A 26,526-nucleotide genomic window follows, 5' to 3' on the forward strand; every position below is an offset into this window, starting at 1 on the left:
ATATTTACAGTAAGACGCTTTATGATGTCATCATATTATTTACTATGAATTATATTTACAGTAAGACACTTTCTGATGTCATTTACTATAAATTATATTTACAGTAAGATGCTTTATGATGTCATCATATTATTTACTATGAATGATATTTACATTAAGACGCTTTATGACGTCATCATATTATTTACTATGAACGATATTTACAGTAAGACGCTTTATGTTGTCATCATATTATTTACTATGAACGATATTTACAGTAAGACGCTTTATGATGTCATCATATTATTTACTATTAATGATATTTACAGTAAGACGCTTTATGACGTCATATTATTGACTATAAATGTACAGATTGTGATTGACAATGTGCAGTTGGATCGTGTCCAGTGTGCGGCGTGGACTCGGTCACTCTGTAGTGTTCAGACGTTACCAAACTATGTGTTTACGTGTATATTTATACAACTTCTTACCTGGTAGATGTCAGTAGATGTGTTACATTGATATTTTAAATACATATTGTACATTACTTTGCAGGATTCATGAAAAATACAATAAAATAAGAATCCTTGAAATGTCGTCAGCAGATAGATATAAAACGTATAGATCTAACAGAAACTACAATTTGAAATAGATACTGTAGAAAGATGGATGTTTATGTTTTCCATGTACATGTTGTTGTTTGTACTATGTTCATGTTTTTCCATGTACATGTTGTTTGTTTCTATGTTTGTTTTTCCATCTACATATTGTTGTTTGTTTCTATGTTTGTTTTTCCATCTACATGTTGTTTGTTTCTATGTTTATGTTTTTCCATGTACATGTTGTTTGTTTCTATGTTTATGTTTTTCCATGTACATGTTGTTGTTTGTTTCTATGTTTATGTTTTTCCATGTACATGTTGTTTGTTTCTATGTTTATTTTTTTCATGTACATGTTGTTTGTTTCTGTTTATGTTTTTTCATGTACATGTTGTTGTTTGTTTCTATGTTTATGTTTTTCCATGTACATGTTGTTTGTTTCTATGTTTATGTTTTTCATATACATGTTTGTTTCTATGTTTGTTTTTCCATCTACATATTGTTGTTTGTTTCTGTTTGTTTTTCCATCAACATGTTGTTTGTTTCTATGTTTATGTTTTTCCATGTACATGTTGTTTGTTTCCATGTTTATATTTTTCCATGCACATGTTGTTTGTTACTATGTGTATGTTTTTTCATGTACGTGTTGTTTGTTTCTATGTTTATGTTTTTCCATGTACATGTTGTTGTTTGTGTCTATGTTTATGTTTTTCCATGTACATGTTGTTGTTTGTGTCTATGTTAATGTTTTTCCATGTACGTGTTGTTTGTTTCTATGTTTAGGTTTTTCCATGTACATGTTGTTGTTTGTTTCCATGTTTATGTTTTTCCATGTACGTGTTGTTTGTTTCAATGTTTATGTTATACCATGTACATGTTGTTGTTTGTTTCTATGTTAATGTTTTTCCAAGTACATGTTGTTGTTTGTTTCTATGTTTATGTTTTTCCATATACGTGTTGTTGTTTGTTTCTATGTTTATGTTTTTCAATCTACATGTTGTTTGTTACTATGTTTATGTTTTTCATGTACATGTTGTTATTTGGTTCTATGTTCATGTTTTTCCATGTCCATGTTATCGTTTGTTACTATGTTTATGTTTTTCCATGTACATGTTGTTGTTTGTTTCTATGTTTATGTTTTTCATGTCCATGTTTTTGTTTGTTTCTATGTTTATGTTTTTCCATGTACATGTTGTTGTTTGTTACTATGTTTATGTTTTTCATGTACATGTTGTCGTTTGGTTCTATGTTTCATTGTCTCCCCCGTGGTGATCTTGGAGTAGTGATGAGCCGTTTACAGATGAAAACATGGTAAGATGCTTCTCCAAAGAGGGCTTGGTGCTGGTTCTGTGCTCTGCTCGTCCCACAGCTCGTCACAGGACAGAGTTGTTGCTGCAGTTGTTGTTGATTAAAGAATGAATAAAGAGTTTCATTGCAGGTTGACAAGTTCAACTCCACTTGCAACTAACTCTGTGCTACATGCAACGGAACAAGTACTCTGTTGGTTTCACAGGTTTAAAAAAAAAAAAAAGAAAAGAAAGATGACTGGTGTCTGACTCATTTTCTTTTTTTATGTTTGTATGTGAAACATCACAAGAGTTAATGTTAGAACCGTTACTTGGTTTGAGATGAGTGACATATGAAGTGATGTGACTTTTGTGCGTAAAGTAAATGAATAGCACGAGGCAAGGAAATATTTTTAGCCAGTTAAAGAGAGGAGAGACAGGCAACAGAACAGGCTGGACAGGCTGCAGCCAGGACCCATCTGCCGGGTCACCGTCCCGGTTCGCCTGGGAGGCAACTGACAGCGAGTCTCCCACACAGCATCGCCAAAAGCAGCAGCAGACAAAGCAGCGCTTCCGTGAGCGGCCATTTGGACACAACGCTGTCCCCCAACCTCGGGGAAGTCAGCGCAAACCTCCTGCCCCGACTCTGCAAGGAGTAAAGCAAAGGCTTCCAATCTGCTTCGTGATACCAGTTGATGTTCAATTCAATTCCTTTCCCATTTAGAGAAGTTGACCGCCCTTGGCGCTTGTCTCTCTGTTATGTTTTTGAAGAGTCACATGACTTTTAGTTTTGTCACTTCAAGTTTTTTTTACCATTTAAAGTCCTGTATTTATTTGTTTATTTTCTCCATATATTTTCTGATTATTTTATTTATTCAGTTATTTAGCATAAATATAGAAATCCCATTTATCAGAAGTTTGTCTGCTTGTGTTCCTTAAAAATCAAAGACAGAGCTAAATGTATCAGGAAAAGTACTCAGATCCTCCGAATACTGATCGCTAGTATTTTGGTTTATTGTCTTTTCCTCCATGGTTTCGGGTGGTGCTCCACTTTTATAAAAGTCATTTGTTATGACTATTGAATAGTTCAATAAACCATATAACGCTGAAGCAGAAACTTTTGTTTCCTGGTTTGTTGAGCAGGATTCCTATTGAACGCCTCGATGGGAGGTGGAGGAGCTGCACCTTCACACACTTTAAACATTTCAACATGACAATGTGAGACACGCCCTTCGCTGCGTAGATTGTGCTACACCTTCAAGTACAAATAAAACTTGTGACAATGGACACACTGTGCTCTCACTGAACTGTTTTTATTACAGTGATGGGGATTAGAAATTCATCCTTTCACATCCACCACTTCATGCTAGACTGGCCCACACAAGGCAGCCTTCCTCCTCCAGCAGCGGTCGTCGTTGAACTGACCAGGAACTGAAAATGATATGAAAGAGAAATTGAACTGGACACGGCTTCTTCCCCATCCATCCCTCCACCATTCCTCCATCCCTCCATCCCTCCATCAATCCATCCATCCATCCCTCCATCCCTCCATCCATCCATCCCTCCACCATTCCTCCATCCCTCCATCCCTCCATCAATCCATCCATCCCTCCATCCCTCCATCCATCCATCCATCTATCCATCCATCCATCCCTCCATCCCTCCATCCATCCCTCCATCCACCCTCCATTCATCCCTCCCTCCCTCCCTCCACCCATCCCTCCAGTACCTTTCCAGTTCATCTCCACACAGTTCTCCTCGCCCCCGGTGTTGTCTGGTTGCCCCTTCACCCAGCTGCCAAGGCCGATGGGTACGTTGTTGTTCCACATAAATCTCCCATCGCCCTGAAGAGCAAACACATCCAACCACTTTGATTCTAATGAAGCTATGAATGATTCTAATGAAGGTATGAATGGTTGTAATGAAGGTATGAATGATGGTAATGAAGGTATGAATGATTGTAATGAAGGTATGAATGATTCTAATGAAGGTATGAATGGTTGCAATGAAGGTATGAATGGTTGCAATGAAGGTATGAATGGTTGTAATGAAGGTATGAATGATTCTAATGAAGGTATGAATGATTGTAATGAAGGTGTGAATGATTGTAATGAAGGTATGAATGGTTGCAATGAAGGTATGAATGGTTGCAATGAAGGTATGAATGGTTGTAATGAAGGTTTGAATGATTCTAATGAAGGTATGAATGGTTGTAATGAAGGTATTAACTGCTACTCACTTGTCTGGTGCCTCCCACCCAGACACGCAGCTCTCCTGCTATGTCGAGCACGGAGCAGAGCGTTTCTTCATATCTACGCTCGTTGTCGAGGGAGAGCAGAGTGTATCCAAAGGGTTGACAATAAGTCTAAAAAAATCAAACATTTCAATATGAAAGATATTAATTCCACTGGAACAGGATCACCTGAGCAGAGTGAAGGTGTCTGGTGTTGGTTTGTCACCTCTGTCTCCTCGTAGGTTAACTCGCTGCTGACTAACATGACGCAGGTGTTTTGTCCGATCAGGAATCCATACTTACACGAACGGGTCTGGAAACCTTTACAATCTGCAGCAAAACAAATACAACGGTTATAATGTTCTTTCTCTGTTAACTTATCCAGTAGCTTGGAAGCTACTTTTAAGATGACCGGGTCAAAATGCTCTACCTGCATGAACAAAATGTTAAAGATATTTATACACACACACACACACATGCTTTTGATGGTGGCCAGTGAAATGGATCCTCTGCTTTTCACCCATCCTGGCTTGTCCTTCCTCCGGGGGCACAGCCAGGAGCAGTGGGCAGCGTACGTGGACGCGCCCGGGAACCAGGTGATAAGTGTCCATCACTGGTCAGACCATGATGGGTGCATGTTTTTGGTGGGGGTCCTTACTGACGTGAGGTGGAGGAAACCTCCATGTGAGCACGGGGAGAACATGCAAACTCCACACAGAAAGGCTCAACAGTGCCCCAGGCAGGAATCGAACCCAGGACCTTCTTGCTGTGAGGCAGCAGTGCAATGCACTGCACCACCGTGCCACCAGAACAGAACAGAGAGAACAGAAGAGAGACTGAGACAGAGTTTTTTCCCGCAAGCAATAAGAACTGTCAACGCTGACCTCACCAGGGGTCCTCACTGAGCCACCCACATAGCCTCCACTACCTACTGTACTGTATGTAGCATACTGTACCGCATACTGTGTCACTGTTCTGGGTTGTTCGGTGTTACCGTATTTCTGCGCCGTACTGTTGAATACTGTGCTGTATATCTCACAAACACTACTTCACTTTATTCACATGCCACTTTAATGCACATATCTGTATATACATAAATAGCCTATCCTATATACATAAGTCTATCCCATATATGTAAGCCTATTCACTTTATCTATTCTATTTTATTTAATTTTATTTTATTCTATATATTTTTATTTTATTCTATAAGGATTCGACTTACTGTATTACGTTTTAGGAATCAGTTAGCTGGTCTAGTAGAAAGAAATTTTCTTAGGTAGCTACTGTGTTCAGTCTAGGACATATTGTGTGTAATCACCGGGTGCATTGCATGGACATTTCACTGCATATATGTTTGAAAGTATGTATATGTATGTGACGAATAAACCTCTTGAATCTTGAACCCTTGTGGCACAATACAATTAAATACATTCATGGTCACTACCTCACTCTGATGACTTGCACTGAATGGAGTCGTCAGGGTTGCATAGTCTGGACAGTAGCTGCTGGTAGCCAGCCACAAGCAGCTTCCAGAGGATCATCAGTCATGTGATCATCAGTTATGTGATCATCAGTCATGTGATCATCAGTCATGTGATCTTCAGTTATGGTGGAACGCTATTTGGACTTAATAATCTTAATTTCCTCTGTGAGTAAGTTCCAAAACTGTCCATGAGCCCTGGATTTGAGCTGAAGGTCAGCCTGTAGTGTCAACATCTCATCCTCCACCGCAGAGCAGTTTAGGTGGAGCAGTGTTGGAGTGAATCAACTTCAACATCTTCCCTAAATGGGCAGCACATCGATGCAGTGATGGGCTCCAGTAAAGCAGAGTCTTGGAACCGTTTGTCAAAGTCTGACAGACAGTTTTCAATCTGCTCTGTGTAGCACTGTCACACGCCTTGCCTGGGGTCTCCAGCTCTGATGCCAGGTTTTCAAAGTTCCCCAAATCACGGCGCTGCAGCTTTGAGGACAGAAGTTGCATTTTTCGTTTGAAAGCACAAACTGAAGTGATCATGTTGAGCAGGGTTTTGTCTTTTCCTTGAAGCTCGAAATGAAGCTTATTCAACATGTTGGTCACATCGGTTAAAAAATATATATATATATTTGTTTTTTTATGGTGCGTGATCTACCTGCACGACCTTTGAGATCTACCTGCACGACCTTTGAGATCTACCTGCACGACCTTTGAGATCTACAGGTCGATCGGTGGCTCTAGAGCCACCATTGAATTTTGTTTCCTTTTCAACCAAAACAACTGTGTTGGATTCCTTGGACTCCCACATATATATACACATATGACATATATATTATTCTGATTTTACTCTTTTCTGAAATTAGTATTTAGTGTAGTAGTGGAACATACCAATAGTTCCTTGAACCACGGCGTCCTGGATGCTCAGCAGCGCCACCAGCAGCAGCAGGATGGAGGCTCCACCCGCACGACACATGGTTCAGTCTCTCTGCACTGGAAACACAGCCTGGAAAACTGCACAGGAAGCCACACAAGCACACTCCAAATGAGGAAAAGTAACGGCAATGTGCTGTGGAGTGTAAAGTGTGTAGTTTGTAGGAGGTAGTGTGTAGTATGTAATGTGTAGTGTGTAGTTTGTAGGACGTAGTGTGTAGTGTGAAGTGTGTACTATAAAGTGTGTAGTATGCAGTATGTAGCGTTTAGGGTGTATAGTTGTAGTGTGTATAGTGTGTGTAGTGGGTATAGTATGTGTAGTTTGTAGTGTACGTAGAGAGTAGTGTACATAGTGTGTGTAGTGTGTAGTGTGTATAGTGTGTAGTGTGTATAGTGTGTGTAGTGTGTATAGTGTGTAAAGTGTGTAGTGTGTATAGTGCGTGCAGTGTATATAGTGTGTGTAGTGTGTAGTGTACATAGTGTGTCTGGTGTGTAGTGTGTATAGTGTGTATAGTGTGTAGTGTATATAGTTTGGGTAGCATGCAGTGTATATAGTGTGTGTAGTGTGTATAGTGTGTAGTGTGTATAGTGTGTGTAATGTGTAGTGTGTGTAGTGTGTAGTGTACATCGTGTGTGTAGTGTGTATAGTGTGTATAGTGTGTACGTGTCTAGTGTGTGTAGTGTGTAGTGTGTACAGTGTGTGAAATGTGTAGTGTACATAGTGTGCGTACTGTGTAGTGTGTAGTGTGTAGTGTGTAGTGTATAATGTGTAGTGTGTAGTAAGTAGTGTAATATGTACAATTAGAGTTAGTTAGGGTTAGGTTAGTAATTTGGTTTAGGTCAGTAGTACTGGTTAGTACTTTGTGAGGGTTAAGTAGTAGTTAGTTGGGGTTGGGTTAGGTTAGTTAGGGTTAGGGTTAGTGTTAGGGTTAGTAGTTAGGGTTAGGGTTAGTAGTTAGGGTTAGGTTAGTTAGGGTTAGGGTTAGGGTAAGAGTTAGGATAAGGGTTAGGGTTAGGTAAGAAGTTAGGGATAGGTTAGTTAGATTAGTAGATAGGGTTAGGGTTAGTTAGGTTAGGTCATTAGTCAAGCTTAGATTATTAGATAGGGTTAGGTCAGTAGTTAGGGTTAGGGCAGTCGTCAGGGTTAGGTCAGTAGTTAGGGTTCGGGCAGTAGTTAGGGTTAGGTCAGTAGTTAGGGTAAGGTTACTAGTTAGGGTTACTAGTTAGGTTAGGGCAGTAGTTAGGGTTAGGTTAGTAGTTAGGGTTAGGTTCGTAGTAAGGGTTAGGCAGTAGTTAGGGTTAGGTTAGTAGTTAGGGTTAGGTTAGTAGTTAGGGTTAGGGCAGTAGTTAGTGTTAGAGTTAGTCAGCATTAGACCAGTAGTTAGGGTTAGAGTTAGTCAGTGTTAGGGCAGTAGTTAGGGTTAATAATACTTATAACTATGGCAGGCTCAGAGGGTCAACATAGGACAATGCGTCTAAATAAATGAACAGAGTAAAATAATCCGGTGAATCCGTTATTGACGTCTTAACTTACAGTAAATAATACTGTAACTGTAAATAATACTGTGACTATTTACTCGACTTCAAATCATTCATTTCATCAATACTTTTTACATATTTATGGTGAGTTACAATATCTGCAAGTAATGGTACTGGTACTTGAGTACCATGATTTAATACTACAGAAGGTAATACAATATTCTGTCAGGAGTTAAAGTAACGATCAGAAACTGAATAGAATCAAACAAATACAAAATGAATATCTCACCTCTCTGTGCTGCTGCTCCAACCGTTCTGTTTCTCATCTGCTTCCTCACTTTTATACAAAGCTCCTGCATGATTATTAAGGCAAGCTAATATAGATTTATGAAAAAGATGTCAGAGTACATAGAGTGACACATCACATATTTCCTAAATGTCCATTTCAACTATCGCTTGGGGAGTGTACATATGGTGACGGGGATGTGGTGTTGTAGAACAGCTGCAGGAGCCTCGTACCTCTATGGGACTATGGAGGGATAGCCCTGGACACGCCCTCTGGCCAGGTGGAGGTGAGGTGGGCTCAGGTGGAGGTGAGATGGGCTCACGTGGAGGTGAGGTGGGCTCAGGTGGAGTTGAGGTGGGCTTAGGTGGAGGTGAGGTGGGCTCAGGTGGAGGTGAGGTGGGCTCAGATGGAGGTGAAGTGGGCTCAGGTGGAGGTGAGATGGGCTCAGGTGGAGTTGAGGTGGGCTCAGATGGAGGTGAAGTGGGCTCAGGTGGAGGTGAGGTGGGCTCAGGTGGAGTTGAGGTGGGCTCAGGTGGAAGTGAGGTGGGCTCAGGTGGAGGTGAAGTGGGCTCAGGTGGAGTTGAGGTGGGCTCAGGTGGAGGTGAGGTGGGGTCAGGTGGAGGTGAGGTGGGCTCAGGTGGAGGTGAGATGGGCTCAGGTGGTTGCTATGCGACCTCCTGTTTGGACCGTTCTGGAAACCTAAGAAACTTGTTGGCGGCAGTAGGGGGCGGTGGCGTTTAAACTGTATTTTATTATCAAAGCGTTAAAACCGAACCGTGTCCGATAAGTTTGCGTGAGCTGCTGTGATGCCACAATATCCCTCCTGGGCTGAAAACATGATCTGGCTCTTTGTTATGATCTGTTTCTATGAGGCTTGAGTGGTTGGAACTGAGGAGGATCTGGAAGCAGAGAGCGGCTGCAGAACAGAGCTCAAAGCAGGTGTTAGTTCAAGCAATGTTTTGAATATTCTTCAATGGCGTAAGGTTATTATACATTTCAGAGAAGACGGCTGAACAAAGAAGTGTCTGTTTCAAGCAGAGTAGACTGCTTTCAACCAGTCTTAGGAGATGAAATGAACTTGTACACGGTGGAAATAATACTGTAATACTGCAATACTGTAATACTGTAATACTGATGCCCTGAGGCTGAGGGGGTCAACACTTCCTGTGTCTTTTCAACGTGTCAGAGTCAACAAAGCGTCCAATCAGCTGCAGGAGCCACCTACGTACATTCCATATAGACTCAGTAATATTAAGGGCGTATATGTTAATATTATTAACATATACGCCCTGAGGACGGACATGAAGAATATTTTGTTGAGTTTGACAGATGAAATAAAAGCAGAGTGTTCAGATCATGAATTTAAAAGACAAAGAAACATTAATCAACAGCAATTAAATCAATTTGTTAGATTGTAAAAGCGGAAAAAGAGACAATAAAAATACACAATATGATAATAAGAAATAGAAATAAAAAGGGAAAAAAAAGTAAATAAAAATAGGCAGGTTTTAAGGAGTGACTTTAACAAAGTCATTGACTCTGCTCGCCCAATCTCCTCAGAGAAGTCGTTCCAAAGTCGAGGGGCCCTGACAGAAAAGGCGCGGTCACGATCTGAGGCTGCTCACTGGCTCATATGGGGTCAACATATCCGTTATGTGAGGCAGTCAGACCCAGACGTGCTTTCAAAGTGATCAGTGAAATGTTAAAATCGATTCTGCACCAAACAGAAGCCAACGGAGAGAAGCTGGGATCGGGGTGATTCTTAAAATCCTCGTCTCTTTTCGGGTCCTGGTGGACTCATTTTGCCGCCATGTTTTCTTTGACCCTTTGTCCTTGTGCGGCGCGACAGAGTCCAGGACAGTCAGACACGTGTCATTAAAATGGGAGACGAGCTCCTCTGTGTTCGGTCCTGAACATACCTTGGCAAACTCACAACATGTACACACACACAGACAATTATTTGGAACAATTTGTCCTTCTCTGAAAAAAAGAACATGTTTAATAAACAGAAGGATTTTATATCAATTTCTTTTAAAATCCTGTATTTTACAGGAACGCAAAGTAGTATAAATGCAACGTGTAGATCACTTACTTTCGATCAGTTTAAGTGGAAAGGCAACTATTGCAATATTATAAATGAGGAGTTAATGCGTTTGGTAATCCAGGAAGCTTTCCTGTCTTTCTTCATATCTTCAGCATCGCCATCATTACTAATCATGCGTTTAAATATTTAACATTGTTTGAATATTGTTCCGTCAGTAATTCTTGTTCTGAAAAAGGCAGCAGGAGACCGTAAACAGGTTGATTTTAACCATAACACCCAGAGGTGAAACAATGGGAGCAGTGCATTCTGGATAAAGCAGCAGCGCATTCAGCTCAGAAGGTAGAGCTGGTCGTCTAGTAATCTAAAGGTTGCTGCTTGGATCCCAGGCTCCTCCTGCTAGCATGCTGTAGTGTCCTTGAGCAAGACACTTAACCCCTCATTGCTCCCGATGGCTGCGTCCGTCGGTGATTGAACAATTGTAAGTCGCTTTGGATAAAAGCGTCTGATCAATGTAATGTAATTATTCAAACCACGTGAAACTCAACAAAATTATCTTCATGTCCGTCCTCAGGGCTTATATGTTAATAATATTAACATATACGCCCTTAATATTACTGAGTCTATATGGAATGTACGTAGGTGGCTCCTGCAGCTGATTGGAAGCTTTGTTGACTCTTACACGTTGAAAAGACACAGGAAGTGTTGACCCCCTCAGCCTCAGGGCATCAGTATTACAGTGAGGTGTCTTGGAATGAGTGGCGTCCCAAGACAGTACCCATTGTATAAGATAATTATTAATAGACGGTGCCAGGGGTCTCAAGAGAGAGAGAGAGAGCCCTTTGTCAGGGGTCCCGGTCATAAGGGAGGTGAAAATGTGAACGGTGACCTATGTAGGGGAATCAGATAGTCAACGTTGTCTCCGGTTAAGCATAAAGCACCTGCCTGAGTTTCATTCGACAGAGAATCCATCCGGCTCGGTTCTCTTCTTGACGTCCATGGCTAGTCTAGTCTGATGCTGTTCTTTTGTAATAAATCTATTATTTTACTCAAGTCAGCGTCAGCGGTCACTCCTCCTTCATCAACATATAAATTCATCAAGAAACTACAACAGTATTACAGTATTAAAGTATTGCAGTATTAAAGTATTATTTCCACCGTGTACAAGGTCATTTCTTCTCCTAAGACTGGTTGAAAGCAGTATACTCTGCTTGAAACTGACCCTTCTTTGTTCAGCTGTCTTCTCTGAAATGTATAATAACCTTACGCCACTGAAGAATATTCTAAACATTGCTTGAACTAGCGCCTGCTCTGAGCTCTGTTCTGCAGCCGCTCTCTGCTTCTGGATCCTCCCCAGTTCCAACCACTCAAGCCTCATAGAAACAGATCATAACAAAGAGTCAGATCACCTCTCTTTGGAGCTCTTTGCTCTGACTGAGACGTGGATTAAACCTGAAAATAGTGCAACCCCGGCTGCGCTTTCCACAAACTACCCACACCTCCCGACCATCTGGCCGTGGTGGTGGGACTGGCCTGCTAATCTCCAACACATGGAAATTTAATCCACTGCTGCCTTTAAACAACTTTGTCTCCTTTGAATATCATGCCATCTTGGTGACCGCTTCGGTAAAAGCCTATGTGGTCGTCATCTACCGTCCACCAGGACAACTAATTGTCTTCCTACACGAGCTTAACACCCTGCTGTCATGAATTCCTGAGCATGAGTGTCCTATGCTCGTCCTCGGTGACATGAACATCCACTTGGACAGTGCGAGCTCGGTCGACTTCCTGTCTTTGGTTCGCTCATTCGACCTAAGACAGGTCCCGACTCCACCGACTCACGAGGCTGGCAAAGAGCTTGATCTCATTCTTGCTCGGAGCTGCACCCCCAGACAACCTAATGGTCACCCCTCTCCATCTCTCAGACCACTTCTTCAACCACTTCAGTGTTCAGCTTCCAGAACAACCCTCGACCTCCCCACCCATGGTTTCCATCTGCTGCAATCTCCGCAACCGGTTTCCAACCCACTTCTACTCTGTGCTCTCCTCCTCTCTTCCGCCTCATGGCACTTTCTCCTCTCTGCAGGTTGATGATGCCACAGATTCTCTCTGCTCTACCTTGAGCTCATGTCTGGAGAGCCTGTGTCCACTATCCACCAGACCTGCTCCATCAACCCAGTCGCAATAATGGCTGAGTGACACCCTCCGGACATCGCGCACTGACCTCAGAGCAGCCGAGAGGAAATGGCACAAATCCAACGCGACTGAAGATCTTGCAAACTACCAGACACTGCTGTCCTCCTCCTCCTCCACCATCACTGCTGCTGAGAAGGCTTTCTTCAACGACAGGATCAATGGTGCCACGGACACACGCAAGTTATTCTCCACCTTAAGTCTCTCCTCTACCCCCCACCACCTCCTCCAGCTACCAACCTCACTGCTGATAGCTTTGCCTCCTTTTTTAGTGACAAAGTGGCAGCTATCAGCAGCCAATTCTCAAAACAACTAACTCACAACCTGTCTACCGCAAGGCTCATTGTTCCCTGGTTTTACCCCTCTCGCTGAGAGTGATGTATCCAAATTACTAACATGTAGCCTTCCTACTACCTGTCTGCTAGATCAAATCCCATCTAACCATCTTCAAGCCATATCACTGACTGTCACCCCGGCAATCACACATTTGATGTGCAGTGGAGAGCATCCTGACAGGCATCCTGACAGGCAACATCACTGCCTGGTTTGGGAGCTGTACTGCCCAGGACAGGCGGGCCCTGCAGAGGGTGGTGCGTTCAGCTGAACGTACCACTGGAACTACCCTCCCCCCCTTGCAGGAGTTATACACCAGGAGGTGTAGTAGCAGAGCCCGTAGGATCATGAAGGATCCTCATCACCCCAACAACGGACTGTTTCAGCTGCTGCGGTCAGGCAAGCGCCTCCGCAGTCACGCAGCGAGAACAGAGAGACTGAGACGGAGTTTCTTCCCTCAAGCCATCAGAACTGTCAACGCTGACCTCACCAGGGGTCCTAACTGAGCCATACACTAGGCTCCACTACCTACTGTACTGTATGTAGCATACTGTACCGCATACTGTATCACTGTTCAGGGTTGTTCGTGATGCCGTATTGCTGCACCGTACTGTTGTATACTGTGCTGTATTATCCCAAATACTACCTCACACTATTCACATTCACATGCCACTTTAATTCACATGCCACTTTAAATGCACATATCTGTATATACATAGGCATATTCCTTCAACCTATTCCATTTTATTTCAATTTATTTTTTATTGTATTTTATTCTATATATTTTTTATCTTATTCTATAAGTATTCCACTTACTGTATTACGTTTTAGGAGTCAGTTAGTCGGTCTATTAGAAAGGAATTTTCTACTTTTTATTTTATTTTATTTTTGTACTTTTTTAGGACTTATTGTGTGCTATCACCGGGTGCGTTGCATTACATTTCACTGCATATATCAGGGGTGGCCAACCAGTAAGAGACTAAGAGCCACTTTTTTTACTGTGTTACTGCAAAGAGCCACATCATACACATGGGCACACATGAACATCACCCCATCCCTTCCTCACACACACACACACACAGACCTCTGCTCAGCCAGATTTATTGTAAATGTCACACACCAACATGATAATGACAGAAATTGACTCCTAGCCCCCGCGACCCGACTAAGGATAATCGGTTGAAGATGGATGGATGGATGGAGTACTAAGACCACAGGCCAGTTATTTTCAACAATTAACATTGTGTGCACTGTCTCACACACACAAACTCTCAGTTCAACCAAGTCCACAAACAAAAATATAACATTGTGTGCACTGTCTCACACACACAAACTCTCAGTTCAAAAAGTACTGTTGTTTATTTATTCATAGAGGGGGGAATTGGACTTCGAGTTTAATGATAAGGATGTATTTTTTTCATGTTGGGTCAATTTATTCAATAGTGTCCCTTAAACCCTAACCTTTAAGAATCAGTTTTGGCTCTTGCCTACCATACACGATCTGATGCCTTGGCCATCCACATATACCTGGGACTAGATGTTCCGGAGTCCTGGCCACATTTTTGAAAAAAAAAAAAGTAAGTACTGTAAGTACTGAAAGTACTGCGTTTCCGCGGTATACCTCTCAGTTCAACCAAGTCCACAAACAAAAATATAATAATTAACAATAGCGTTTTTCTCTTACTATGCATGTTGCTTAGTGGGACTTCTGGCATTCCTTGTCTTGAACAATGCTCTTCAAATCTGGCTTGAATTCCGTTGTTGCCACTCGAAGCAATTCTTTCACATGGGTGTCATTGACAGTATCTTAAGCGCAGCCTGTTTGACATTGGGGCATTTTTCCATTGGCACACTTCTCCAGAACTCAATGGTCCCTTCCCTTAAAGCAGCTTTCAGTCGGTCCTCCTCCTGCAGCTCGCGAGTCGCGACACACACACACACACACACACACACACACACACACACACACACACACACACACACACACACACACACACACACACACACACACACACACACACACACACACACACACACACACACCCTCCAGCCTTCACAGTTCTCCATCGGAGATGTTCGATACGCAACGCAATTCACCGGCCGATCCATCTTATATGTTGACTACTAACCATGTCAATAGTGTTGAAAATAAACTTCCAAAGCTTTTCTAATCTTATTTGGTGTTTTATTAGTCCTAATGCCGCGTTAGACGCGTTCCAGTCGCCTGGAACGCGTCTAACGTCTACGTTGTCTTTGTATGGAGGCGCGCCGCCCCGGCGCTTTTGGTGTAAACGCGGCATTAGGACTAATAAAACAGGCGTTAATGGGACATGACTCCTGCTGCTGTCCGCTTTGAGTAAATGAGGAAGTGATCCGCGGTGGAAAACGAGTGATATATCATAGCGATTTTATAATCACAATAGGGAATGAATGGCTGCGCTTTTTTTTTCTGAGTTTTTGACGCTTGTCATGTGAAAGAGCCGCATGAAACCAGCCAAAGAGCCGCATGAGGCTCGCGAGCCGCGGGTTGGCCAGGCCTGGCATATATGTATGGAAGTATGTATATGTATGTGACAAATAAAAAATCTTGAATCTTGAATCTTGAATCTTTGATTAATTCCTCCCTCGCTTCTGGCACATTCCCCTCTGCTTTCAAAGTGGCTAGGGTAGCACGAGTGCTCAAAAAACCTTCACTGGATCCCACTGGAGTGGAAAACTATCGGCCGGTCTCTCTCTCCTCCCATTCCTTTCCAAAACCATTGAGAGGGCGGTCTCTAGACAGGTTACAGAGTTCCTGTCAAAAAACAACCTTCTTGATCCACTTCAATCTGGCTTCAAAAGCGGACACTCCACTGAAACAGCCCTGTTGTCTGTGACAGAGGCCTTAAAAACTGCTAGAGCTGCTGCCAAATCCTCGGTTCTCATTCTGCTTGACTTATCAGCTGCTTTTGACACTGTCACTCACAGCATACTTCTGTCCATACTCTCAAGTATGGGCATCTCTGGCAGTGCACTTCCCTGGTTCGAATCTTACCTCACTGGGCATTCGTTCAGTGTGACATTGCGAGGCCACCTGTCTGTGCCTCACCACCTCACCACAGGGGTGCCCCAAGGCTCTGTCCTGGGACCTCTCCTCTTTGCCATATACACCACCTCACTGGGCCCGATCATCCGTTCGCTTGGTTTTTCATATCACTGCTATGCGGATGATACTCAACTCCATCTGTCTTTCCTGCCTGATGACCCCACTGTCTCAACGTGGATCTTGGATTGCCTCGCTGACATATCCACGTGGATGAAGGATTATCATCTTCATCTAAACCTGGCAAAAACGGAAATGTTGGTCTGTCCGGCCAAACAAGGTATTTATCACAACATTGATATCAAAATTGACTCTCTCTCTCTATCTCAAGGAAGAGATAAAGATCTAGGTGTCTCTTTTAATGACACCTAGATTCCTTGCGGAATCTAGCTGTCATTATCGATGACCAACTGACATTCTCGGACCATGTTGCCGCCGTCTCTCGGTCCTGCCGCTTCGCACTATTCAACATCCGAAAAGTCAGGTCGTACCTCACCCAATATGCCACTCAACTGCTGGTACAAACCTTGGTGATTTCCCGCGTCGACTACTGCAACACTCTCTTAACAGGCTTGCCGGGTTGTGCGGTGAAGCCACTGCTGATGATACAGAATGCGGCGGTGCGACCAGTGTTCAACCAGCCAAAAAGGGCACACGTTACTCCGCTGCTTATCCAGCTCCAATGGTTACCTGTAGCCGCTGGCATCAAATTCAAGTCTTTGATGCTTGCCTACAGAGTGATTTTTGGGAATGCTCCCACTTACTTCAATGCTCTTGTTAGAGCACATGTTACCCCCCGGATGCTGCCTTCGTAAAATGAGCGTGGCCTGGCTCTCCCAGCTGCACAACCGCGGCGATCCAGGCTGTTCTCATTTGTAGTTCAACGTTGGAGGAACGAGCTGCCAAAAACCACCAGAGCAGGGACCTCCCTCTCTATCTTTAAGAAGCACTTGAAGACCCAACTCTTCAGAGAGCACCTCCTCTCCTAACGTACAAGTACTTAGCACTACTTAGCAGTATTTATTTACTGTTACACTAATGTTTCTGTTGCAATGTAGCTTGAATGTTATTCTCTCTTGTAAGCCGCTTTGGATAAAAGCGTCCGATAAATGACTAAATGTAATGTAAATGTATAATAATATAATAAAATATGAATAATTAATACTAAAATAATTCTAAAAAGTAATAAAAGGAGGGATTCTATTGCCAGTGGTAACCAGGTGATCAGCTATTGATCACTCCGGATCATTGATGTCCACCGCCTGACGTGTATGTTATACGTCACACTAGAGGTTGGTGCTGTTGTGTTACGGGCCACGCCCCATGAGAACGCCTTTAATCCAAGAAGCCGACATGCGATCTAAAATCACCCACGGGAAACCTTTGTTTGGTTCAGTGTTAAAAAGCAAAGCTGCCATATTGATGGCTCCTCTTTAGCACTGTATTTGGGATCTCTGTATAAAAGTAAACAGTAGATACATCAGCCCAACCTCCGTCAGGGTGGACTAACCGGGTTAGGTTTTATTTTAAGTCAAACCAATGCAAGAAAAACAAGGTTATCTGGGACTTTATTTGACCAGAAAACAATACAAGTATAAATAATGTATAAAAAAACAATGTCATTTAATCTCTTGGAAACTATGGAAGCAAATAGGTGCCAAAATGTTTGGAATATTTAAAGCCATTATATTCTTTATATTGAAATTCAAACTACTTTGAAATCATGACATTGAAATATTTTCACTTTTATTTCAAAAACTTGATTTTAAATGTTTTTGTCAGTGTTTAAAAGATTCCAATCAAAAAATTCAAATTTGTTCCAATTGGGATGAGAACATTCAGTACAAGCCTTCAGCCGGTCAGCCAGGACTCAGCCAGTCAGCCAGTCAGCCTGTTAAGTTGGTATTGACAGCAGGTTAGGGTTAGATAGGGTTAGGTTGGTTTTGGCAGCAGGTTAGGGATAGTCAGGGTAAGGCTGGTATTGGCAGCCGGTCTCCCTGACTGAACCAAGTCTCTGTGATGAATAAAAAGATACAAATTATTAAATGTAATAAAATCACGACATGAAGATGATTTGTTATTGAGAGATCTAATGTTTAAAAGTTTACGTGTTCACAGATAGCCGCAGCATAAGGTCACAAAGATGGTTTAAGAACTCAAATGATATAGTTCTGATTTGCCTCAAGAGCGCGTGATAATGAGCGTCCGAGCAAAGGTCTATGAAGGAAAATGATGGTGGTGATGGTGGAGGGTAAACCAGTCCCGTCTCGGAAGCTGAGTGGGCTGAAGGAGGAGGTGACTGTAGTGAATGGGTGTGTGGGACTCATTGACCGTCAGGAGGTGAATGCGTTGCAGCACGGCAGTATGAGTCCAATGTTTATGGAAAATAGACGTCCTTCTTGGTTTGGATGGAGGCCATCGTCCTTAAAAAGATCCAGTCTGTTGTAGAAGGTGGTGAAGTTGTCCACATAGGGGAGGCCTCCGTTGCAGCAGTAGTGCTTCATCCAGGTGTTCAGTTGCCACGTAGTGTGTGGAGTTGCCGTGCAGTTTAGTTAAATGTAATGTAAGGTAGTGTAATTTAATGTAATGTAGTGTAATGTAATGTAATGTATTTGAATGTTGTCACGACCAGGGCTAGGAGAGACCCAAACGCACGACACGGGGAGACAGTAGGCAGACGAAGGATGTTTATTAGCCCACAAGGTGGAGCTGGCCGGGGGGACCCGGTCAGGTAGGAATGGAGCAGGGCTGGGCAGGGATGATGATGACTGGGAGGAGGGGTCCAGGATCTGGGTGGAGAGACGGTGATCCGGGCTGGCTGGAGAGGGACGGACAGACTGGGTCGACGAGAGGAGACAAGCAGGTAGGGGAAGACGAAACAAATAGACATAAACCAGGGACTTGAAACAAGCACTAGGAGCTAGGAACTTGGAACTAGGAATGGAGCCAGTAGCTGTACAACTAGGGTAAGCTAGTTGACGGTCTGGCAATGAATGACTGGGAAGCTGGAGACGAAATTCTGTGTGGAGTGGTCCAGGTAATTGATCCCAGGTGTGTGCAATTGGCTCAAGGGGGGAGCTGCAGATGGGGCAAGAGCGGCCTCTAGTGGCTCTGGGAGGCTGTTGGCCTAACAGTACCCCCCCCCCCCCCCTTCTACGGACACCCCTTGGTGGACATCTGGAACCAGAGGGGCGAGTCTGATTGAAATCCCAGATGAAGGAGGCATCCAGGATCTGTCTTGGGGGGACCCAGGAGCGTTCCTCCGGACCGTACCCCTCCCAGTCCATGAGATACTGGAGGCCCCTCCCCCGGCATCCTGCAGGCGCCGCACTGTGTAGGCCGGTTGGCCGTCGAGGGTGCGGGGGAGTGGTGGGGCCTAGGCAGGGAGGGAGATAGGGCTGGAAACCACCGGCTTAGGCAGGGACACATGAAAGGTGGGGTGGAAATGGAGGGAGGGAGACGGAGGCGTACGACACAGGGGTTGATTATTGACACAATGGGGAAGGGACCAACATACCGGGGAACAAGTTTTCGGGAGTCCACCTTGAGGGGCAAGTCCTTTGTGGAGAGCCATACCATCTGTCCAGGGATATATGTGGGTGCGGGCGCACGGGGCCGGTTCGCCTGCCGCTGGGACCTGGCAGAGGCCTGGAGTAGGGCAGAGTGGTCCCTCCTCCATGTCCTCCAGCAGCGATGTGGGCCTGGACGGAGGGTACGGCATTCTCAACCTCCTGGGCAGGGAACAGCGGGGGTTGGTAGCCTAGAGAGCAATGGAAGGGCGGCAGGCCAGAGGAGGCGTTGACCAGGGTGTTGTGGGTGTATTCGGCCCACGGCAGCTGGTCGCTCCAGGAGGTGGGGCTGGTGGTTGTCAGGCAGCGGAGAATGGCCTCCACCGCCTGGTTTGCCCGCTCCATCTGGCCGTTGGTCTGGGGGTGGAAACCGGAGGAGAGACTGACCTGTGCCCCCAGGGCTGAGCAGAAGGATCGCCAGACCTGGGAGGTGAACTGGGACATCTGTCCGACACCACGTCTGCCGGGATGCCATGGCGGCGGAACACCTTGGCCACCAGCAGGTCCTCAGTCTCCCTTGCCGATGGTAGTTTGCGCAGGGTGAGGAAGTGTGCCGCTTAAGAAAAGCTGTCCACCACCGTGAGGATGGTAGTGTTGCCCCGGGATGGTGGGAGACCGGTGACAAAGTCCAGGGCGATGTGGGACCAAGGACGAGTTGGGATGGGTAACGGGCGGAGTAGGCCGGAGCGTGGTCGGGTGGAGGTCTTGGACCGGGCACAGGTGGGACAGGCAGAGACGATGGACCGGGTGTCAGGGAGCAGGGTCAGCCACCAGAAGCGCTGGCGGACGACGGCCAGGGTGTGGGTGATCCCGGGATGGCAGCTGAGGCGGGAGGCATGGGCCCACTGCAGAACCTGGGAGCGTGCGGAGTCAGGGACAAACAGGCGGTTAGGGGGTCCGGTACCTGGAATGGTACCGAAAGGCGGCCTTGGCCGCGGCAGTCCACTTGAAGCCGACTGCGGTGGAGGTAAGGGCTGAGAGGGGAGCAGCGATACGACTACAGTTTCGGATGAAGCGCCGGTAGAAGTTTGCCAACCCGAGGAAGCGTTGGAGTTGCTTCCTATTGGCTGGGGTTGGCCACTCCATCACGGCAGCCACCTTCTTGGGGTCCAATAATGAATCCTAGGAAGGAAACGGACGGCACATGGAAGTAACACTTCTCAGCCTGAACAAACAGACAGTTCACCAGGAGCCGCTGCAGCACCAGGCCCACGTGTTTTACGTGGTCGGAGAGGGATTTGGAAAAAATCAAGATGTCGTCGAGGTACACAAAGACAAACGAGCGCAGTCCATCAGGGGCACTTGTTCTTGATTGTGATGTCGTTGAGTCCCCTGAAGTCAATGCAGGGACGGAGGGTCTTGTCCTTCTTGGCGACGAAGAACAACCCTGCGCCCAGCGGAGACGACGAGGGGCGAATGATCCCGGCAGCGAGAGAGTCGCGGATGTAGGTCCCCATGGCCTCCTGTTTAGGCCGGGAGACGTTATACAGGCGACTGCAGGGGAGGGGGGCGCCTGGCGGGAGGTTGATTGCGCAGTCGTAGGGGCGATGAGGTGGTAGGGATAGCGCGCCCTGCTTGCTGAAAACAGGGGCCAGGTCCAGATATTGTGAAGAAACCGAGGACAGATTGGGGCTCTTGGGGTTCCCCGGTGGCGCATCTGGTGGCGGGGTAGAGGCCGAGCGGAGGCAGTGGGCATGGCAGTGGCAGTGGCACCAGTCCATCTGAGGGTTGTGGATCCAGAGCCAGGGGAACCCCAGGACCAGTCGGTTCAGGGGGGGAAATGGATGAGGAAGAACCTCAAGGACTCACGGTGGTTGCCGGAGAGTAGCAGCTCGAGGGGGGCTGTCTGGTGGGTAATCCGGGTCAGAAGTGACCCGGTCAGTCCCTTGACCTTGAGCGGTGTGGGGCGAGGGGCGGGTGTCAGCCCTAGCTGGGGTGCTAGTCCCAGGTCGAGGAAACTCGCATCCGCCCCGGAATCTATGAAAGTGGAGGGAGAGAGTGTTATACCCCCCCACGAGAGGGTAGCTGGGAGCAGAGGACGGGTGGGAGGGTTGGAGCTGGAGCGACCGGAACGTAACCCTACTGAGAAATCGCCCTCTCCCGGCCCGGACCCGGCAGGTGGCTCGGAGGTGTCCCAGCCGGCCGCAATACAGAGAGGCGCCGGTCTGTATGCGGCGGGCTCGCTCCTCGGGGGAGCGGGGAACCAGGAGCGACCGAGTTGCATGGGCTCGGCATCGGAGAGAGTCGGGAGACTTCGGAGGCGCCCGAGAGTAGTGGGCGTTGGAGACCGGGCCCGCACCAACTCATCCCGCAACTCGTCGTTCAGGGCGCGCTGAAACACGTCCTGCAGGGCTCCGTAATTCCAGCTGCTTTCTGCAGCTAGTGTCCGGAACTCGACGAAGAGGGAGGCGACGCTACGGGGACCCTGGCGAAGGGAGAGGAGTCTTCTGGATTCTCTTCATTTCAAAGTTCAAAGTTCAAAGTTCAAAGTGTACTTTATTGTCAATCATACCATGCAACACGTAATTACACAGAGGATCAAAATTGCGTTTCCCTATACTCCAAATGTGCAAGTTATATTTGTAACACACAACATATGACATGAAAGTGCAAAAAGAGAACAACAATAGACACAACAAAATGTAAATATTGTGCAGTCAGTTGGTCTTGTGGGTGTCATGTTTATGTCGTGTTTGGTGAGTTTAGTAGTCTGATGGCCTTTGGAAAAAAGCTGTTGCTGAATCTGGTGGTATTGCACCGCATGCTGCGGTACCGCTTGCCAGAAGGTAGGAGGGTGAACAGTTTGTGTGCTGGGTGGGTGCTGTCCTTGATGATATTAGTTGCTCTTTTGCGGCAGCGAGACGGGTACAGGTCCTGGATGGATGGTTGTGCTGTTTTGGTGATCTTCTCTGCTCACCACTCTTTGTAGGGCTTTGTGGTCAGCAGCAGAGCAGCTGCCATACCAGACTGAGAGGCTGCTGGTAAGAACGCTCTCAATAGCTCCCCTGTAGAAGGTGGTGAGGGCAGAAGGGGGGAAGTCGTTTCTCCTCATCCGGCGAAGGAGTAGAGGCGTTGCTGTGCTTCCTTTACTAGGGAGGTGGTGTTGATTGACCATGTCAGGTCGTCTGTGAGGTGCACCCCCAGGAACTTGGTGCTCTTCACAGACTCCACTGCACTGCCATTGATGGTGAGTGGGATGTGTGGTGTGTGTTTCTTTCTGAAGTCCACAGTTATTTATTTTGTCTTGTTTGCATTGAGATGTAGATTATTGTTGTCACACCAGTTGATGAGTTGATTTACCTCCTCTCTGTAGGCTGAGTCGTTGTCGTCACTGATGAGGCCCACAACTGTTGTGTCATCTGCAAACTTAATGAAGTGGTTCGAGTTGTATCTGGCACAACAGTCACGTGTCGCCAGTGTGAACAGCAGAGGGGACAACACACATCCTTGGGGGACTCCAGTGTTCCCAGTGATGGTCTCTGACGAGTTTTTGCCAACTCTTACTGTCTGTGGTCTATCAGTAAGGAGGTCCAGTAGCCAGTTGCAGAGTGGGGTGCTGATGCCTATTTCGCTGAGTTTATTTACCAGGTGTTGGGGGATGACTGTGTTGAAGGTGGAACTGAAGTCAATAAACAGTATCCGCACATAACTGTTTTTGTTTTCCAGATGAGCCAGGCATAGGTGGAGTGCTGTTGCTATGGCATCATCAGTGGAGCGATTGGGACGGTATGCAAACTGGAATGGATCAAGTGTAGTGGGGAGACTGGATGTTATGTGGGCCTTGACCAATCTTTCAAGGCACTTCATCATGATGGGCATGAGTGATATGGGTCGGTAGTCGTTCAGTGTTGAGGCTGGGGATTTCTTGGGTAGCGGTATGATGGTGGGGGCTTTGAAGCATGCTGGTATGATGGCTTGGCTCAGAGAGGTGTTGTAGATATCTGTGAGAACATCTGTAAGCGGGGCATCATTTCACAGGTGAACAGATTGTAGGAGAGACTCACGGGGCACCCTGACTCCAAACCGTGGAACCCAAGCCGAGAGCGGCACCTCTCAGGCAGGAAATGAGGAATGCGATGCGGGCGCCATTGGAGGCGTACGACGATGGCTGCTGCTGGTAAACCACAGCGCACTGCACAAGGAAGGCGCGGCAGGTGCCGAAATCGCCGTCTTAGGGCACTGGAGCCCGAACGTGGGGCTCAGAGGGGACAAGGGAGCCGGAGGGACCTGCAGGCTGCTGACGGCCGCCGAGATGGTCCAGAGATGTTCCACGATGTCCCTGAGAGCCTGGTCATGTTGACCAAGCAACCCTCCTTGGTTCTGAAGTGCGCGGCAGAGCCCCTCTCTATCGGCTGGGTCCATGTTTTATGGCCAGACCGTACTGTCACGACCAGGGCTAGGAGAGACCCAAACGCATGACACGGGGAGAAGGGAGGCAGACGAAGGATGTTTATTAGCCCACGCGATGGAGCTGGCCGGGGGGATGGGGTGGAGCAGGGCTGGGCAGGGATGATGATGACCGGGAGGAGCGGTCCAGGATCCGGGTGGAGAGGCGGGGAACCAGGCTGGCTGGAGAGGGACGGACGGACTGGGTCGACGAGAGGAGACACGCAGGTAAGGGGAAGACGAAATAAAGAGACATAAACTAGGGACTTGAAACAAGCACTAGGAGCTAGGAATGGAGTCAGTAGCTGTACAACTCGGGTAAGCTAGTTGACGGTCTGGCAATGAATGACTGGGAGGCTGGAGACTAAATACTGTGTAGAGTAATGCAGGTAATTGATCCCAGGTGTATGCAATTGGCTCAAAGGGGGAGCTGCAGATGGGGCAAGAGCCGCCTCTAGTGGCGCTGGGAGGCCGTGGGCTCAACAAATGTAATGTAATGTAGTATAATGTAATTTAGTGTAATGTAATGTAATGTATTGTAGTGTAATGTAATGTAGCGTAATGTATTGTAGTGTAATGTAATGTAGTATAGTGTAATGCAGTGTATTGTAGTGTAATGTAAACGAGTATTGTATAATAAAATGTAATATTGTGCAATGTAATGTAATATAATATAATGCAATGTGTAGAGTAGTAGCTCTTGCTTTCTTGTCTTTGCTAAAAGTCTCGCTGCTGAATTGTTAAAAAGCTGAAGACTCTCAATGGACTTTTCAGGAAGGCCAGCAAAAAGGCATTGCAGTAGACCAATGGACTTGTAATAAAGGCATGACTGAGCTTTTCAGCATCTTTCTGGGCTAGGACGGGCTGGGCTTTGGCAACGTTTCCAAGATGAAAGAATGCAGTTCTGGTCACTTTCTTCAAATGAGAGTTACAACTTAAATCGGAATCTAGAATAACAAGACTTCTGATTGGACCCAGGGATTCAGCTTATCAACTCTTGCAGAGAGTTCCTCCCATTTGGTTTTCTGTCTTATCTTCATTTAGTTTTAGGAATTTACTCATCCAATCATTTATAGCAAGTACACATTCAGCTTCTGCAAGATTTGGCTCCACAGAAATGTAGTTGTGCGTCATCTGCATTAGGGGCGTCACGATTCTGATTCGAAATTGAAAATCGATCGAAATGAGCGTTCGATTCCAAACTTTGATATCACAAGCGGGTTCGCAATTGTCCCCGTCTTCTCTTGGGTGACATTGTCCGACGTGGATGTTGATCGTCGAGACCAAATAAATGTGATACCTTGTGTGATGTCATCTGAAAATACACTAAGACAACACAACCCCGAGCCCGAGCTGGAGCTCGAGTGTTGTTATAATTGAAGGAAATAAGAAGTTGGCTCTGATGGAATGAAATATGAAATGGTTGACAGGACGTCCTTGATTGGTCCACTTGAAACGGCAGAACAGGGAGCGGCAGAGTGAGAAGTGAAAGAAAGAAGAAGAAACAGTCTTTATTTGTCACACAACACACGCTTGCACACACACACACACACATGCTTTTGATGGTGGCCAGTGAAATGGATCCTCTGCTTTTGACCCATCCTGGCTTGTCCTTCCTCCGGGGCCACAGCCAGGAGCAGTGGGCAGCATACTTGGACGCGCCCGGGGACCAGGTGATAAGTGTCCGTCGCTGGTCAGACCATGATGGGTGCATGTTTTTGAGGGGAGTCCTTACTGACGTGAGGTGGGGGAAACCTCATGTGAGCACGGGGAGAACATGCAAACTCCACACAGAAAGGCTCCTGTTTGGGAGATAACCCACCGGAGCACGGTGCCAACAGCGCCCCAGGCGGGAATCGAACCCAGAACCTTCTTGCTGTGAGGCAGCAGTGCAATGCACTGCGCCACCGTGCTACAGAAGTGGCGCTGCACCGCTGCACCGCTGCACACGCCATTCGAGTCCTTCACCTTATGGATATGGTTTGTGTTGTGATATCAAAGATTAGATAAAAATGCTCAACGGAGCATGATGCTGTGATGTGATGAAGAGGAAACAAGTCAGAGTAGAGAAGGTGGTGGAGAGCAGCACCACGTCGTGGGAGGAGCACAGACGCTGCACTGTGTTGGAAAGTGACAAGACTCCAGCGGCTCCACCGCCTCTTTTATCCGTCAAATTGTATCAAATGTTTTGTTAACATTTATTCCACGACAAAAAATAAACATTATTTATGATGATTTAATCGGGCTGGATTCAAAGTGACTTTTTGAGAAACAAGTGTTCTTCTGCACAAATCAAGACTCGATTGTCAAACGATGGCATAGTCGTCAGTGCTGAAAAGGAAAACATACAGTATGTTTAAATGGAAAATCCAACACTTCAAAGGAAGGTCAATTCCGTGGAAAAAATGCAAAGCTGGCAACGCTGGCTGTGATTGGTCACAGAGAGGCACAATTGTTTCACTGCGTCATCATTGCGCGACGCGGCACACAAGGGAATAGAAAACAACTCCGGAAATACAAGCAGTTTGTCAACTGTCTGAGCAGAGGGGACAACACAGTGGATCACCGCTACAGCAACGTCTACAACTTGTATTATGGTCTGGATCACAGATGCTGAGACGGACGGTTGGACCTCTTGCTTCAAGAGGTCCAACCA

The 26,526-nt window shown here is 46.0% G+C and overlaps 1 protein-coding gene across 1 annotated transcript in view; it reads left to right on the forward strand.

Moving 5' to 3' along the window:
* Nucleotides 1-8,503: 8,503 nt before the first annotated feature.
* The window catches only part of ano2b (anoctamin 2b), a gene marked incomplete at both ends in the record, with an annotated part of 114,494 nt that continues 96,471 nt past the window's right edge, over nucleotides 8,504-26,526 (forward strand). Inside the window, one exon of the mRNA XM_080022290.1 lies at nucleotides 8,504-8,909. Coding sequence (XP_079878416.1) covers nucleotides 8,504-8,909 — 406 coding nt within the window. The remainder of the gene's footprint in view (nucleotides 8,910-26,526) is intronic.

Source organism: Zeus faber (assembly GCF_960531495.2).
Source record: "Zeus faber genome assembly, chromosome: 21".
In the NCBI taxonomy this organism is placed as follows: Eukaryota; Metazoa; Chordata; class Actinopteri; order Zeiformes; family Zeidae; genus Zeus; species Zeus faber.